At 38.3% G+C, this 17,302-nt stretch overlaps 1 protein-coding gene across 8 annotated transcripts in view; it reads left to right on the top strand.

The window, feature by feature from the left end:
- The window catches only part of CDC42BPB (CDC42 binding protein kinase beta), an 88,619-nt gene that overhangs the window by 23,733 nt on the left and 47,584 nt on the right, over positions 1–17,302 (top strand). For all 8 annotated transcript variants that reach the window (XM_030452724.1, XM_030452723.1, XM_030452722.1 and 5 more), the window contains exons 2-3: positions 2,575–2,666; positions 14,171–14,254. In XM_030452724.1, coding sequence (XP_030308584.1) covers positions 2,575–2,666; positions 14,171–14,254 — 176 coding nt within the window. The remainder of the gene's footprint in view (positions 1–2,574; positions 2,667–14,170; positions 14,255–17,302) is intronic.

Raw genomic sequence — 17,302 nt, 5'->3', positions numbered from 1 at the left:
CTCCTGTATAAACTTGCCGTAGTCTCTGTGATTATGAGATTATGTGGTTATTAGGTTTTATTTTAAATTTTTAATGAATTTTAGGATATCTTAGATGCTTTGATGAATTTTTCCCATTTCAGAGGAAGTGGTAGCCAATACAAAATTTTTCTGTATGTTAAAATAGTCATGTTTGGTGCTTATTTTTCCATGAGAGAGACCACTGAAGTTGTGTTGGTTTTGAACACCAACACCTACTAAATAATAAAAGCTAAGATTAATTAAGTACACAAATAGCTTGTTAAAATAGTAACTTTTTTTAGGAATACTTTTTTTCATTTACATGGGACTAATTCATTGTAATATGTAGTACTTCAGTTGATGATCTGACATGGAAAAAGCAGGGCCAGCCTAGGACACCTGGAGATTTTTTTAATTGAAATTATGGTAAAGAGAATGAGATCTGTTCTGTCCTTCCTGAAGGATACAGTTTCTAGAAAGACAGCATTAATGCCCTTATCTGCAGACACTATTTCTTCTGTTTACACATATTTAAATAAGTGCTCTGCTAGATATGTTATACTTAACTGGCTTTGGAAATATAAAACTTATTTAATTCACTTGCTCTAATACAAATTAATGCATTTCTAAACCAAATCTCTGTTTTAGTGAGGTGGAGTCTGTTACACTTCAAAGCAAGAAAAAACATAGACAAAATCATAAAATATTTTGTCTTTAAACAGCTTAAACTTGGGTAGGTTTGTGTCTCCCTGCTTTGAAAGTTGCTTGTGATTAATTTACAGTAGCAGGGTGTTAATATGTGGTTAAACTAACTATTTTGGTATTCTGTTTACTGACTAGGATTATTGCTGAAGGTGGTTAATTCTTTTTAAAAAATATATATTGTTGGATTAGTACCCCCTCTTGGTGTTCTGCAGAATTAGTCTGTGTCCTATTGTAGAGTCATAACGAATTTTTAACATTTATTTTTTATCTCTAGTGGCATTTCCTCAATCTGTCCTGATTTGATGGTAAAAAGGTAAAATAATTTATACAAATCACAGCCCTTGGCAGTGGTGTTTACTTGTGTAGATGTCTGGACTGGCACAGGTCTCTGACTGGTTCCAATTGGTGTTGTAGGGTAAGTTTGTTAAAAGCTATTAGGGGTTTGGGGGTGAAAGTCTCAATGGCCTTGTGGTGGGGGAGACTTTGCTCAGCACTCCTGCCTGGCTGAAATGGGGAATCTAGCAGAAAATCTTGTAAAGTCTCTTTCTGGAATTTCGTACTTTGTATAGACAAGAAATACCCAGTGTAAAGAGTATTATTTTTTTGAGTAAACCTTATCAATAACACTTCTCCTAAGTACAGGGAAGCAGTATGGCTGTTCTTCACAGTACAGCTATTTCTTTATTTTTTTAGTTATTTGATTTTTTGCTGAGAGTTTTTCAGGCTTTTTTTTTTTTTTGGTTAGACTTCATACTGAAGTCTGTAATCTCTGGTTTAGACTTCTGCTTCCCTTGTGTGTTTGTAAGGTTTGGTTTGTTTGTGTTAGCGTCTGAACTTCATCATCAAGGCAGTGACCCCTCTTGTAGGAATTCTGTTTGTGGTATAACTCATTAGCCTAATCACTATGTAAGGTGAGGTAAAACGTGAGTCTGGCCTGAATTACAAGTAGCAGTTCTGTGATATTTTATTGAGTTGCAAATGGGAAAAATAGATGTGTTTATAAACATCTTTTTAGTCTTATGAGGTGAAGAAGAGCATTTTTTTGGTGCTGTGTAGCTGTTCAGCTTGCGCCAGTGTTTACCCTTATTGATTTGAACTTCATAATCAAAGCAGTGAATTTATTTAAACAGTGATCTTCATGCAGTGATATAAAATATTCTTAATGGTAACTGGGGAGGAGAAAATTGGTAGGATCTGCAGATACAGAGGAATTTATCAATCATATATTTTGAGAAGAGCCTTGAGTCCAGCTAGGACCACCAGAATAAACTAGGTGTAGGTTATTTAATTACTGTACATCTTCTCAGTTGGAACCCTTGAATACATGGTCTAATTGAGATCTAGTGAATGTTGCTTAACAGAGAAGATATTTCAACATAAAAATCTTAAATTTGTGACAGACCTTACAGAAAATGGTTTCCTTGCTCTCAGGCAGAGGCAGCTATCTCTTGAGAGTGGGTTGTTAAAGCCCTAGGTGGTACTAGCTGAAATATTAAGAAGTAAAGCTGAACTCTGCTGAAGAAGAGAATTATTTTAGTGGGCGAAGAATAGGACAGATTTTCTCTAAGGGTTGTCTTTCATATGGTTCTTCACTGATTCACATAATGCTAAAGAAGGGGGGGAATCCTTCTGAAAGAATACGTGGTTGTTTGTTTTCTATCAGCAAGGCAAGACCAATGAGAGAGCTGTACTTTTGAAAAAATTCTAAGTGTTAGTTAAATATTTGAATTAATATTTTTTCTTTCTATAGTTCTAATAATGGTTGAAAAATAGCTATTGCACTGGATATGCAGCAAGGACTTTGACCTGGTTTATGGATTGTTTTGGCTTACAATATTTATCTTCATAATTGATTTTTTTTTTTAACAGCAAAACCATTCACAAAATTGGTAAAGGAAATGCAACTCCATCGAGATGACTTTGAAATTATAAAAGTGATTGGAAGAGGTGCATTTGGTGAGGTAAGAGATTTCTTTTCTCTGAGTTGTAGTAATGTAACTGTCATTGTGTGTGCATCTGATTTCTGCTACACTTAACCTGTATTTGTCCTAAAGACAACAGATTCAGTTGGATGGGTTAAAATACTTCCAAATGTGGGATGTAGCTTGGTACCTGTGAAAGGTCCCCTTGAAGCAGGATGCCTCGTGTCCAGTTCTGCCATTTCTGTGAGGGGCTCATTCTGATTTCATGTAGCAAAACAAGTGTCTCATCAATGTTTGCATGAACAGAGTGGTCCCAGCTAGCAGCTGCACAGCTGAATTTGGGATCTCTTCTCCCACTTGCCATATGTACTCTTCTGTGCTGCTATAATTTAACACAGGGCTGCTCCTATGGTAGGAACACAGAGGCTGCTCCACCCAGCTGCCTGTCTCTGTAGCGATCTGGTAATGCAGAAAGACACATTTGGCTGCCTCAAAGGCTGTTCCCTGTCATCTTTGAAGATCAAAGGCTGCTGGATCTGTTTTTTTGGACAGTGAGTTGAATCATGCTGGTATGATAGGAACGCCTTGTGTTTTGAGGACTTTTGAGTCCTGGGACCCAGGACTGAAGCATTACTTCTAAGTATGCTTGGTGAAACTCTCATCAGTCACAGAAGTCTGATAGGCCTTGCCACTGGCAGAAGCATTTATGAGCATGTCCCCTCCAGTAGGCACAGGATACCTGAGACTTCTGGACAGCCTCAAACACAACCCTTTCAGGACTTAAGTACCTGTAACTAAAGAGGTTATTAACTAGGGAATTTCTAGAAGTAAAAACACCCTTAGGTTTCTGTAAGGAAGCTTCTTTTTAAGAGGTGCCACGCTGAAGTCAAATATAGTGACAGCCATTAGGGGCTTACCTCAACCCATTAGCACTTGGTTACAACTTGTGCTGCCTGTGGCTAAGGCTGTGCTTCATTATCTTCATCTTGTGCTGTCTCCACAAGAGAGACCATGTGCGATGAATGTCTTTATCTTCCATGCATGGTGTGCCCTGGGAGCATCAAACTCTTTCAGGTGGGGTTTGAATATGGGACAGAGGTATCACAGGCAGACCAGAAACTGAGCTAGAAAAAAAACAGAACCCTACTCAGCCTAGGTTCAGAAGGCAATGAGGTTTCTTTGTGTATATGCACTCAGTAGTGGGTGAAGTAATAGCTTCATTTAAGCTATTTCAGAGACTGCTTTAGACAAAAGTAGACACCCAAGACAGAAATTAATGTTACACGGACATCTCTTCATCTGTACCATGATCTAATGATGTAGTGAGGTAACATGTAGTTCATGTGTAATCATCATGAGCATTGCTGCTGAAGGAGCTTTAGAGTTTTAAGTAAAATGTCCAAAAAAATAGTAACTTCTTGACTTGTAAGACAAAAGTTCACTTTTTAGTGGATGTTGAACTTGATGAGTTGCAACATTTGTTACGTAAAAGGAAATGTTATTGTAGGGTGGTAGAAATACTGCATGAAGATGAGTTGGTAGTTTCCTTTCCTTTGAGTGTGTTTCTAGCTGGCATCTATTATTTGAACGTGACTTTCAGAGACAAGTTACTGCAAAGAATTGGGGAAGAAAATGTTAAGTCTAAGAATGGGCTGAGAGCTACAGATCAACTCCAGAAAAGAGGTCTGAGCAGAGAAGTTATGAATTCCAAGGTTATAAGTCCAGAGAATCAAGACGGTAGTAGGTAACTGTCTATCTCTCTGATAGGATGTTGACTGAAAGCAGTAGCACACTTTTGAAGAGAATGCAGAATGCTTTTGCTATATATGAGCTGGATTTCTTTTTGGGGAAACTAAACCAGAACCTCCATTCCAGGTGTGCACCAAATGTGTTTCTGGCCTCATGGACTATGTAAGAATCAGTCTCTGGGTTTGACTTTCCTAACAGCTTCAAAGCATGTTTGGTCCAGGAGACCAGGCTAGGTAGACTCTGAAGCAAAATTCCTGAACTGCATACAGTAGAGTTGGGAAGGCTCAGCACAGGCTACTTTCATCTGTTGTTCTGGTCTTGCTGTGCCAAGTTACTTGCTATAGTGCCTGTGTGACTACTGATATCTAAAGACTTTTGGATTAGCGTTTTGGCAGTTTGTCTTTTGGTGGGATTAGAAGTGGTTTCTGGATTTTTTCAGAACTAGATTTAGGAATGCTGTAGCTATCAAAAATGGTTTCAGGTCAATGAAACCCTTTTTAGTGACTTACAGTGTTGAGAATGCCTTCACGCAGCATAAGGAAGGACTGTTTTCAATAGTACTTGCTCTGTTCTTTTTCAAAAAGATGCTTTTCTCCACTTAAGGAATTGACCAACTGGAAATCTCAGTACAACAGCAGATGAAGTATTTATATTAACTTCAAGAGACTTGGGTTTTAGGTTGATATTTCTTAGCTTTGGATTAAGAATCTTAAGGTGTATAAGAGAGAAATTGTGGGTGAAAACCTGTGTTAATAGTGCTTAGAGTGCCTGAATCAATGCCTTTCATATTCTTTCATATTCTTTCATTTGGAAAAGCATGAAACTTACGCACAGCAATTCTTTTATCCCATCCCCTCAGCAGAACTGAAATTTCACAGAAGTGAAATGAGAAAGTATCTTGATGTCATCTTTCTGTTAGAGCTATGAGTGCTCATAAAGTCAATGGTGTTTGTAATCTGTCAATATCATATTGTCTTGTTCATATTCTCATTTTTAAATTTTAGTTTATAGTTGTAGCAGCTTGACATGTTTTGATTGGTTTAAATTATGCAGGAATGATTGACTTTAAATTCATTATACTTTAATCCCATTTGCCAGATAACATTTTGTGCTTTTTGCTTATGAATGAATCCTTCGACCTTTGTGTATACTGCACTGCTATAACTGCCAAATATTATAGGCATTATAAAATATTAATTATATAAAGGCTGACATTCCATAACAGGAAAATAGAATCTTTGGCATCTGAGAGAGAAATTTTTCCATAGCATGTTAATACATACATAGGTACTGTGTTAGAAATTAGTTGATGGGATCATTCGTTAATTCTTACTTAAAGAAACCAACCCAGCACAACTATCTGCTAGAAATAAATCTTGGAGATGTCTATAAAATATTTGTTAGAATGAATGAAGAAATTAATCAGAATTAAACTAAATGAATTCCTATTAGAATTAAGTAGTTTAAATTAAACACTGAACAGCTAAGCCTGTCAGACTTCAAAAAGGATGAAAACTACATTGCTCTTTTCTTAATTTAGCTACTCTGGACTCTTTTGAGAATGCTAGAAGCTTTAGTCTTACCAAAGAACTTTTGCATAAATCAGTAGCTTTGAAGAAGGATAGCTTAAAGAAAATAAAGGCATGCTATTAGTCATTAGTCAGGATCAGTGGTCAGTTTTGCCACACAGTATGTAAGCCAAGGAAATACGGGTTTTGGACAGAGAGAGGATTGATACCACATGTGAGATTGTCCCTGTGAACACAACTGCACAATCAGTATCTAATTTAAGGCAGAGTGATGCAGTCACCAGTACATATCTGTACTGGCGTGCCAGTGCCTTTTTCTTTCTTCTTTTCAAAGTAGCAGAACTCAACTTTGTTCTTCACGCTTTTTCCAGCAATTTGAGAACAACCTAAATGGCAATCCAAAATGACCCGAATGAAAGCTCATATAGCATGGGAGATCTGGGAAAGAAAGAGAAAAACTGTTTCTTAAAGTTCTTAATACTACAGTAGGACAGGAATTGCTTAGCTCAGAACCTAGAGCTGTAGGCTGCCTGCCAAAAAACACAGCTCTGCTTTTTTCATAAAGTAAGCGTGCTTTGCATGCAGGATAAACTGAATATCTGAATATCCTTTACAGTGACATGTAAGGCTCTGACTTCCATAGTCTCAAGTCTCTGGCTTGAGAACATAGTTTAATTTTTTTTGAGTTATGAAGAAAAATTTGAAATGTTTTTGCATGTATGTCAGAAGAGAATGTTATTTGAAATGCTGGCTGTGAGAAAGATAAACTACTCACGGCTCTTCCCTGTCTCCTGCTGTGTATTCACCTGGGTGTATACCCAGCTGGGTGGAACATTTTTGTGATTGCTTTAATGTTCAGTCTTTCTTTTTTATGGGTCATATAGACAGATAGCTCATTTGCAGAGGAACAGCCTCCATGACTGGTAACATTAATAATATTTTTTTTTAATTCTAAAATAAAATCAGAACTAAAATGGTTTCATGCAATCTTAATTCTGATTTCTATTAGTAAAATTAATGTAGAAGTCTGTCTTTGTAGACAAGAACGAATGTGTTGTATATGGTGAAGTTTTTTGTTAACTAGCAAAAATACACATACTGTGGGAGAAGATTTGAAGAATATAATCATAGCATGGAAAAATCCTCCAGCGTCTAGGCCCTTAAAAAACAACACCAAAACAACAAACCCAAGCTCACTTATGGCTTGAAGTTTGCATGTGCCTGACTATGCCTTCTGTCTAGAAATGCTGTGGAACTTTACTTGAAGGAAAACAGCATCCTGAGAAGCTCTGCAGGGATTGGGCCTGCCTGAGAACTTCACTCCAGCCTAGGAAGTACCTTCTGTGTGCTTGGTGTTTGCCTCAGCATGCACCTCCTAGTGCTACAGTGTGGTGAGAGGAATAGAAGGATCCCGTATATGGGGACTGTCTGGCTCTAAACACTTGCACTGGCTCCTTTGTAAGCTTCATCTGACCACTTAGTAATGTACTTGTAAGTCTTTAACATCACTTTTCCTCATTTTGTGTAAAGGACCATTTAGGAGCCTTGCTGTAGAATTACACATTTCAATGAAGAGCAGTCACTGAAAGAAGAACCATGTCAAGATGTACCTTCTTTGAAGAATTGGATTGTATAATGTAGCTGACACCTTCTGGAAATTTGGCAGCATGGAACCGAAAAAAATTGTTTTCCTTCCCTTGTTTGTTAGCAAAAATTTCTTGAATGAGCAGCACTTAACTGCAGTTGCTGCGGAAGGGTGGAACTGCTTGATCTTGGATAGGACAAAAATAACTAAAACTCTTAATGTGCCCCAGCTAAGTATTCCTGCTCTGGATGGATTAGAAATACCTTTTTATATAAATGTTGTTGTGTACAGACTTGATCTGTGTAGTGTTTAGGACATGTCACCTCGACCCAGGATGCTTAGTCAGAGTCTTAGCTGGAATCAACAGCCATATAAATCTGTTTCCCAAAGAAAAGTCTAGTGGGAAGTGTCCCTGCCCATGCAGGGGGAGTTGGGTTGTAATCATCTTTAAGGTCTCTTCCAACCCTAACCATTCTGTGATTCTATGAATGTAAATAATGTTTCATAGAACAAGGCTGATCCCCCATGTGCCATGGGTTTCTGATAAATTCTCTGGCTCCTAATGAGAGAGACTGGCTGAGGGTGCAAGTGAAACTCAACATCAGTGTGCAAAACTTCCTTCAGGCAGTTGTGCGTGGCAATGTGATGGAGAACTGTGTTGAATGTTTCTATGCAGTTCTGGCAATTAACCTGGGGCACAGTGAGCCTACAGACTGCAATTAAGTCTGTTTCACCTATTCAGAAGCTTTGGTGATTGGAATTAGGTACCCAACAGGGGCTACGTCTTCCTGTGTTGTAGATTAACAGAATTCCTAAGTATTGCACACAATGTTAGGACACTTTTCATCCAGCTATTCAGATGGAGTCCAAGTGTTCCAAATGTGATGCAGAAGAAGTATTTAATTAGCTTTGCTTTACCACAATCTGTTCTTCACAAAAAAAAAAAAAAAAAAAAAAAAAAAAAAAAAAAGAAAATCAAATAAAGCTATTTTCTGCTGTGGAAATTGATGAAGGAAGAAGCTGCTTTGTTTTGAAAAAGCTTCAAAAGAGCTGGTTACTATCTTAGTCCTCTCCAGATCAGCGTCTGTTTGTATGGCTGCACCAAGTTACTATGGTGACAGGCAGGTTGCAAGGAGCTGGAGAGACACAATTCGTTGTAGTGCCCCTGAGAGACCAGGCATTTGTCTCTTCAATCCCCCCAGTTGCCGAGGAAGAGCTTAGGTGTTATTTGGGGCTTTTATTCTTTATTTGCAGAACCTTTCTGGCTGGCATTTGTAAGCAATTTCTTGTTTGCATGACATGAAGATCCACACTGTGTTCAAAAAATGATTTTGCTTTGGAAATGTGTACACTCTGGTTGCTCATTTTAAATGTAAAATAGACATTAAAAAACTGGAGGGAGCAGTCCAGACCAGTTTTTCTCAAAGATGCAGTATTAAAACTGTTAACTAATGAGCCATATATCAAAGACTTTTCATATCCAGAAGTATTGGGAGGATGAGGCAATTCCTGCTGTGTTTTTTCAGTAGCTAGTGTCCAAAGTATCACTAGTATGAGACAGAAATAGTGGAGTAAAAGTGGCATATGTAAGCTTTAATTGAGTGACTGAATCTGGTAATAAGATATTATGGATAAATTGTTTACATCTGAAATGACATTTTGTCTCTTCTCCTGATTGAAAGGCTCATCCAAAATCTCTACTCAGATGTCTAAAGGCTTTCCAAGTTCCAGCCAAAGGTTAAATCATGGTATTTTACACTGCTTTATCCATGTAGTTTTACTGCCTCTGCAGAACATTTATCATCCTTATTATTGATGTCTTTCATTCCACTTTTATTTGTACGTAGCAATCATACCCACATTTTTTTTATTATTTTTTTTTTAACCAGCAAGGCTTTTTCCATTCCCACGGTAGTAGGAGAGGCTCTTGAGTTCCGTCACCTCTGCAGTCCTCCGTCACACCTGCTCCAGATAAAGTTTATTTCTCTGGGGTGTGGCTGTGTGTGGAGTTTCCAGTGAGTTTGTATTTCTGCAAGGCAGTAATGTTTACCCCTCCCTAGTGGTGTGTATCTGCCCCTGACTTCCAGTGTTTGCCTTTTTCTTAACTGCCTGTCATTATGAGTTGATTGCACAAGGATTGTCACCTGTATGTCCATGTTGTTCTTTTTAGCTGAGAACTTTCTGCATTTGAGTTTCACCTTATCCTTGAAGGTCCTATCTTTGAGGATAAGTGTTACCTAAAAGTTTAACATACCACAAGCATGAATAGTGAGGTGGCTTTTTTATCTTTGGTTTGAAACTAATCCCAGAATGGTTTTTCAAGAAGTTGAACATCAAAGAATTTATAAACTTTCTGGTATAAAGTCTGTTTGTTAGCCATCTTAATTGTTTTCTGGAAATCCAGTCTTGCATTTATATTTCTGTGGTTTCTTATGCCAGGCTTATTGTTTACATAAAGAATATTTGTAACTTGATACTGCTTACTGATGTTGATCGTGTCACTCAAAGGGCAGAGTACAGTGGTGGGAAGTTCTGTCGTGTTTGTAGAGGGTGATTTGGCTCGTATTCCCACCCTGTAGATTTCATCAGGTCATGAGGAAAGTTGGAACTTGGTCTAGGTTGGCTTTGCACATTGCAACCCTAAATGTCAATATCAAGTGGCTTTTGAAGAGAAACAAAATACTTCTGTAAAAAATTCAAGAAGCAAAATACTAGCTCTTGCCAAAGTCTAAAAATGTTATGTTAGCTATCTTGGTTCCATTTGTATTTGACTGCAATGCAAGTGAAACAGAGCTTTGAAGCAAAAATTACTGGAAGAAAATGAATGGCAGAAATTCTGATAGGGTGTTGTGGTGTGTAGTTGCCACAACTAACTCTCACTTACACTTTAGGCCCTGTTCTCATACATTATTTTTTTTACATTAATGTGTTAAGTTGGTTGAAGTGTAGGCCGTGGGATTCATTAAGTTTTCTGAGGTCCTTGAGATCTTTATTGCATTGTCACAGTTGCCATGAATTTTGGGCACGACAGTGACTCAAATCAGCTGGTGACAGCTCAAATCCATAGGCACAGCAGTGGTGGGGAACCCCTGCAGCTGGAATTTTTCCTTACCAGTGTTTTACAACTTGATAAAACAGAATCACCTGGACCTCTACCAAACCTCTGCGAATGTTGCAAGTTCTCCATTCCAACCTAGCACAATGAGATGCAAGTTTTAATTTTCTTAATTTGATACAGTTCTGGGTCAAAGATGTGTGGAGTAATTAGCCCACATCCCAACTCTTTGGCTGGGGGTAGGTGTTGGAAAAGTCCAAGGCCAGAGCAGGACTGAACTCTTCCTCCCTTCCAGCAGCCGAGGGTACAGGGACTGCCTAACCACACCTGTATCAGCAGTCAGAAGTCTCTGAGACTTCTGCTACATCTCCTGCTCAGATATTAAGCATGTACTTAAATGCTTTCTGAATACTTAGGTATAGACAGCAGCCTGTGTCTGAGTTCCAGAATTGTTGTATGACAATAATACTTCCTTAATCTTGCTACCTTTTAACTTTATTTGATGTTTTTCGTTTTCTCTGTCATGAGAAACAGCAAATAATTGCTCTCTATTCATCTTCTCCACAACATTTTGCCTGTCATAGCTGTTACCTCTTCCAGGCCTGCAAAGTTTTATGTTATTCAATTTTTTCTTCAGAAGCTATTTTCTACCTCTGCTTGTCCCTTTTTTTTTTCCCTTTCTTTATCCCTAGCATACTTTTTTATTAACTTCTATCACAGCATAAGTTGTAGTAGCCTTGGAAGTGAAGAGTGAGCATCAAAATTAAATCCTGGTCTTTTACAGTCTGTGCATAACATGAGCAGTCTGAACACCAAATACTTTTTCTTATATTAGTAGATTTGGTGGATTGGTATGTTGTATAGGAGCCATCATATTTAAAACCTGACATCTTGCATGGTTCCAGAATTGCAATGTCAGAGGTTTTGTTTTGATCTTGCAAAGTGGTCAGGGTGGTTATTGTAATTGAATTTGAGGTAAGCCAGATAGATAGGAATTAATACAAAATGAGAGAAAACAGCACCACAGCATCTCAGAAGCAGCCAAAACATTGCATGACAAATGTAGCCATAGAAATACTGCCACCTGATGAAGAAAGTAAAAGAAGGCTAAGCTGAGGAAATGCTGGGCTGTTCAATGGAACAAAGAAGGTGTAGTAATTTTTTACAATATTGGAACAATATTCTTGCTTATAATAGCAAGAGTTTACAAAGATATCATTTAGCCTGTGCTTCCCTGGGCTTTGTTCAGAAATCAATGAGGTTTGGGTTTTTCATTTCTGAGGAGTCAGGTCTAATCAGGCCAGAGTTCTGTTACTCCTGTGAGGCATGTTCTGCACCTTTCAGCTTTCTTTTCAGAGACTAAATTATTGAGGAATTACCCATTTTGGTTTATGGCTACATTAATTTTCTGCTGAGACAAGAAGCTTTCCCACCATTCCCCTTCAAACCAAAGCAGTGGTGTGTTTACTGGTGCCATAACTCGATAACCACATATTGTGAAAATATGAGTCAACTTCCCTTTTATTCATTCCAATTTTTCTTCCACAAAAGACAATTCTCTTCCTCCACAAAGTTTAAATTGGGCTTTTTTTAAACAGTCCTTTCAATTGCAAATAGATAGCACTGATATAGATAGCAACTGGGGAACTGCTAAATAACTGCAGATTCGACTTCCTTTTTTCTTTTTTTTTTCCTTTGTCCAGGCTTGCAAGTGTTCACTTGAAAGTGTTCACCACTTTCTGTACTGAGGTTTGCAAAGCTTCTTAGCTGTGCATGTCCTCCGTGATGCCAGGATCATGTCACTCCTCGGCAGCTGAGCACACTTCAAGCTTCTGTTAGCCTGCAGTACTTTCAGACAGTGATGGCCTTAGATAAAGTGCAGTAGATGCATATCTGGGTTCTGATTTGTACACCGTATTTGTACTTAAATGGCTGAGCAGTTCTAGTGTTGTGGTGTAATGAAACCTGAATATTGCTACTTCAGGGCTTGCAGAGCTATGCTTGCAAATTACTTCTGCCTCGTAGCTTTTGTTCCTACGTGCTCAGTTTGGTCTGTCCCTTCAATGGAGATGGGAGTATTTCCTGACTCATCGTGTTCTGTATGGAACATTTTAAAACGTATATCAGGTAGTGTCAGCATCTTGCAGTTTCCCAAAGCTTTTAATGTGCACTTTGACTTCCAGCTTGCCTTCAGCTGTATCAGGCAAGTAATTCATTTAAGGGTGTGCAGAGAGGTTGTTGCAATGGCTTTCAACTGCAGCCCTGTGACGAGGACAGGAATAATGCTCAGTCTTTTAGGCATTACTGAAAGTCAGTGTTGAAGGGTTTCACATGTCCCAAAGAACCTTGTGTTCAGATGAGCCTGGTGAGTAGGAGCTTCATACACTGAGGGGTGGGCACGCATCTGCAGAGTCAGGTGTCTAAGTGTGAATATCCCATTCTGGTGTTACTGGAGGAGCATTGTCCTCCTATCCTTCATCTTTAATGGTTAGGTGCAGTGAGGTATTATATTTCCCTGTTCACTCATGAGGACTTCTAACCATAGTGTTGTTCTGCTTGGCACATTATTCCAACTTTGTTCCATACTTAGTGTCCTCTTAGAGATGCTGCAGCTCCTGAAATCTTTAAGGAGAAGAGAGTTTTTAAACAACAGAAAGAGGCAAGCTGATGTGATTAGTTATTTTCCCCACAGTTATTTAGAGCTCTGATAAAAGCTATGAAAGCTAGGTGGTTTTTACTTCTGAAATAAGAGAAGCCTAGAGGCAGGAGAAATATTCAAGCAGACCATGTATAGTCCTGTGAAAATGTTGCTGTCATAGTCATGATGCCTGTTTTTCTTTGCCAGCTGGAAGAATTTTGTGGAAATGATGGCTTTACTACAAAAAAGAATTAGTTTTGGTCTTTCAAAATACAAGTCTGGGTCAAAATAAAGTCTTTGCATTCCTAAGCCTTGAAGTTTCAGTATTCTGTGTTTTCTTCCACTGTACAGCTATGTGCACAACTGCTGTTCATAACAGACCAGTCTGAGCAAGTCTAATACACAAGATGCATAGTAAAATGCTTCAAGCAAAATGATGAATAAGTAAATGAATTCTGGTTTTGTTTCTTTTTAGCTTACATAGAGTATACAGAAGTATACATAGAGTATACAGAAGCATGTTAATTTGTAAACATCTTTAAAGTTTCTGAAACCTGAAGCACAAAAACAAATTAGCCAAATGTAGTGTATTTCTATTGACAGCAGCCCTCCTTGTTTTTGGAGGCTGACTTTTTAAATGTTGCCTCATTGGCTGAAGATATGGTGTACAAGCATCACTTGTTCTTGGCAGACAATGCAGCTTTACTACACATCTTCATATGAAAAGCTTTATCCTTCTCCTCCATCATCCTCTGTGTACTTGATCACGAGCACTTGACCACCTATAGTGTGCTGTGCATCAAGTATATAGGAGTAATGTAGGAGAAATACAGGAGCAAAGTCCCACTGTAATTTATCAGTGTGGGAGCAGATCACTGGTGACTCCTTAGTAACTTATTTTGCTAATATTTTGCTTGTATTAAACTGTTTAAACATTGTGTTTTTCTAACCATGTTTTTGTTAACTAAAGATATCTTATTATTTCAGGTTGCAGTTGTTAAAATGAAGTGTACAGAACGCATTTATGCGATGAAAATTCTAAATAAATGGGAAATGCTTAAAAGGGCAGAGGTAAGTAATACGGTTCTCTAATGCAGAGAATTTTTAAAATGGCATTAGGAAAATTATATTGAAGCTCTTCCAGATTAGGAAGAATTATTTCATGAGCATAGGAGCTTCATTCTTTTTTCTTTTTTTCCTTAAGCTGCTTTAATGCAATCAAGTCTGACAGTCCCTTCCAGGCATCTGTTGTTCTCAGCGTTACTGTTTGTTCGTTTACCAGACAGTCTGCCCTAGTTCTTACCCTGAATTTATTGGCCAGATTTTTGTTTACAATAAAAGCAAGTTAAAGACATGAAAGCTGAGATTGGTGCTACTGCAACATTCACAGCTGTATACAAAAACATTATGAAAAGGTCTTTTCTCTTGCATTCAGAAAGCATCCATTAAGGAGCTTTTCATCCTACAGTTTGTGACAGGGTCTATATAAGTGGTGAAAACTATAACTAAATACTTTGGAATCACAGATTCAGATTAGAAAATGAAATGTGTTAATAAAAGGGGAATTTTTGGTAAAAGGAGATGTATATTATTGCAACACAGTAGGTAAAATGTGAATGGGTACTTCACAGATTAGGGAAGGACCTGCTGAGAATATGCCATGGGAAGTGGTGTAGTTCTAGAATACCTACTCTTGCAATGTAGAGGAAGACCTTATGGCAAATGTAGTATTAGGTAAATCAGCAGATAAATAAGTAATAGGTTGAGGGGGTACATGCAGTACATGTAGTACTTGTAGCAGGTTTTTAGGGCAGGAAAGTGAGCTGTTTGCTGAGGACTGAGCCTGCTTGACCCTTCCCTGGCCCATTCTTCTGTCCCTTTCCTGACACCTCCTCCCCCCAGCCCAGTCTTCCTAGTCCCTCCCTTCCTTTCAGTGAGTCACTGCCAGCTCTTTTCCAGTGAGTAATTCTCCTCTCTCTTGTTAAGCCCTTCTTCACCGATGCGTTTGCCTGATTCAGTCACACTCCATCCATCTCTCCATGCTCCTCTTCACAAGCAGTCAGGAGATATTATGCTCCTGGATGTGCTACACCAGCAGTTTGCATTAAGTCTTGCCCTGTATGGAGAAAATTTGGTGCTCTTTCTACACAGGTTTCTGTTAGGTAAATTCATTGGTCAGTACTGAATTGTTTTAAACCCAAATGCTTGTAGGGGGTTTCCAAACTCTGATGGAAATACAGCTGTGCTGGCTTATTTCAGTCATTTTTAAAGTGACTTAGTTAAATGGCCTGCCTAAGTAACTGCAACTTCCACATGCAGATATGTCCTGAGACAGATGTTTACAAATTGTCTTCAAATTATGAGACTAACTCCTCTTACGCTCTCAGGTAAGAGGGCAAGAGGTGGAAGAGGGTTATTCACCAGGAATGAGATATAATGAGCAAGAAGTTTCCCAATACACACTTAGGACAAATAACAGTGAATTTCTTTCTGCTGATTTTCCCCACCTACAAAGAACAATAAATGAAATATCTTCTCTGCTGGGCTCTTTTGTCTTTTCCTGTTTGGTTAGCTCGCTTGATTTGGCTTTTCTGGATAAGCAAGACTTTGTAACTTGCATGTCAAGTTTATAAAACATCTGGGTGCTAAAATGTCCCAAATGTGGAAAACTTGTTAGTTTTTAAAATGAAGCCTGCCTCTTAACTGGGCAGTTCCACTGGCCAGCAGAATTCAGGTCTCTTACTATCCTCTGTACGAGTGGTCTAAGAAGCATATTGTTATAAGGGTTTATGTTTGTTTTATGAGTTAAAATACAAAGCATTTTATGACTTACTAAGCATTGCAAGAAGTTATATAAACACTTCTTATTTGTGTACTATCTGCAAATAAAACCAAAAAAATTAAAAGAACCCAACATAGTCAGAAGCCACTAAAACAAAGATTAGTGAATATAAACTGACATCCCTAAATGGTTTGCAAACAAAAATAGGCATTCTATTTATATTGATGAGGTGGACCATTTGTATTCGTTGTTCTGACAGTAAAATACATCGTTGTTAGTGTTGCTGGTGACAGTTCCAACTAAGTCGTGACTGGCTGATTAGGGAGCCTGTCAGGCTTTTCCAAGACACATCTCAGGGCCTTTTAAACTAGTGTAAGCAGAAAAGGAAAGTTTTTTACTTTGAATCATGATGCGAAGTGTTCAGCACCATTGCTGGTTTTGAAGTGTTCACAACATTCCCTCGCTATTTGAGGCTGCAAGTGAACTGGATCAAGGGACTGATGTCTTTGAAAAGAAACAAACTGCTTTTCTGTGTTGGCAGCCCCCTTGCATTGTGGTGCCAGAGGAGCTGAGAAGTGCTGGGCTCTGGTTCTGCGGGCAGGGGATAGGATTACTTACGAGCTGCTGTTGCTGCCAAGCTTTTTGAAGAGTGATACTTTGGCCTTGCATTCATAAACCGTTAAACCACTCTCAGTTAACATTTAATTAAAATTCACAGCTCTTTGCACCAATAATCACTAACTTTACAACGTGGCTACAGCATGGTCATCTTCAGTAAAAATGTAAATTGGCTTTTGCTTCCTTAGGGAGAAAAAATAGTTGAGAATCCTTTATAAGATGCAGTCAGCATATGGCAAGGCTTGGGCTTCCCAGGGATGTTCCTTCCATAGTACATTTTCTAAGACATCTGGACAACTGGCTATGACCAAAAAAAGTCAGTTATTATCCAAAACATAAGCACTTTGCTGCTGCTGCTGCTGAATACCCTGATAATGTGTCTCTGAACTGAGAGTCATGAAAGAGTCCCAAGGTCTGCATCTTCATATACCTGATCCAATAAAAACATTAATATATTTTTATTAAGAAGGACTCGCTTGAAGTTTATGAAAGTTGGTTTTATGTAAAGTTGCTAAAAAAACCTGTTACACAGCTTGCTTCTCTGAAGTGTTGCACAGGGCTATTTGAAGTAGGGCAAAATTATTGAAAATGAAAATGTGTTATACTGGACAAAGATAAGACAGTAATAGTAAAATATGGTTATTTCCTGTCATGTATTGGTAATGTCTGGAACTGGAACTGTAAAATAAGAAAAGTATACGTGAAACTATTTTCACAAA

This window comes from Calypte anna, chromosome 5A (assembly GCF_003957555.1).
Source record: "Calypte anna isolate BGI_N300 chromosome 5A, bCalAnn1_v1.p, whole genome shotgun sequence".
NCBI lineage: Eukaryota > Metazoa > Chordata > Aves > Apodiformes > Trochilidae > Calypte > Calypte anna.
This window is presented reverse-complemented; position numbering and strand designations above follow the sequence as displayed.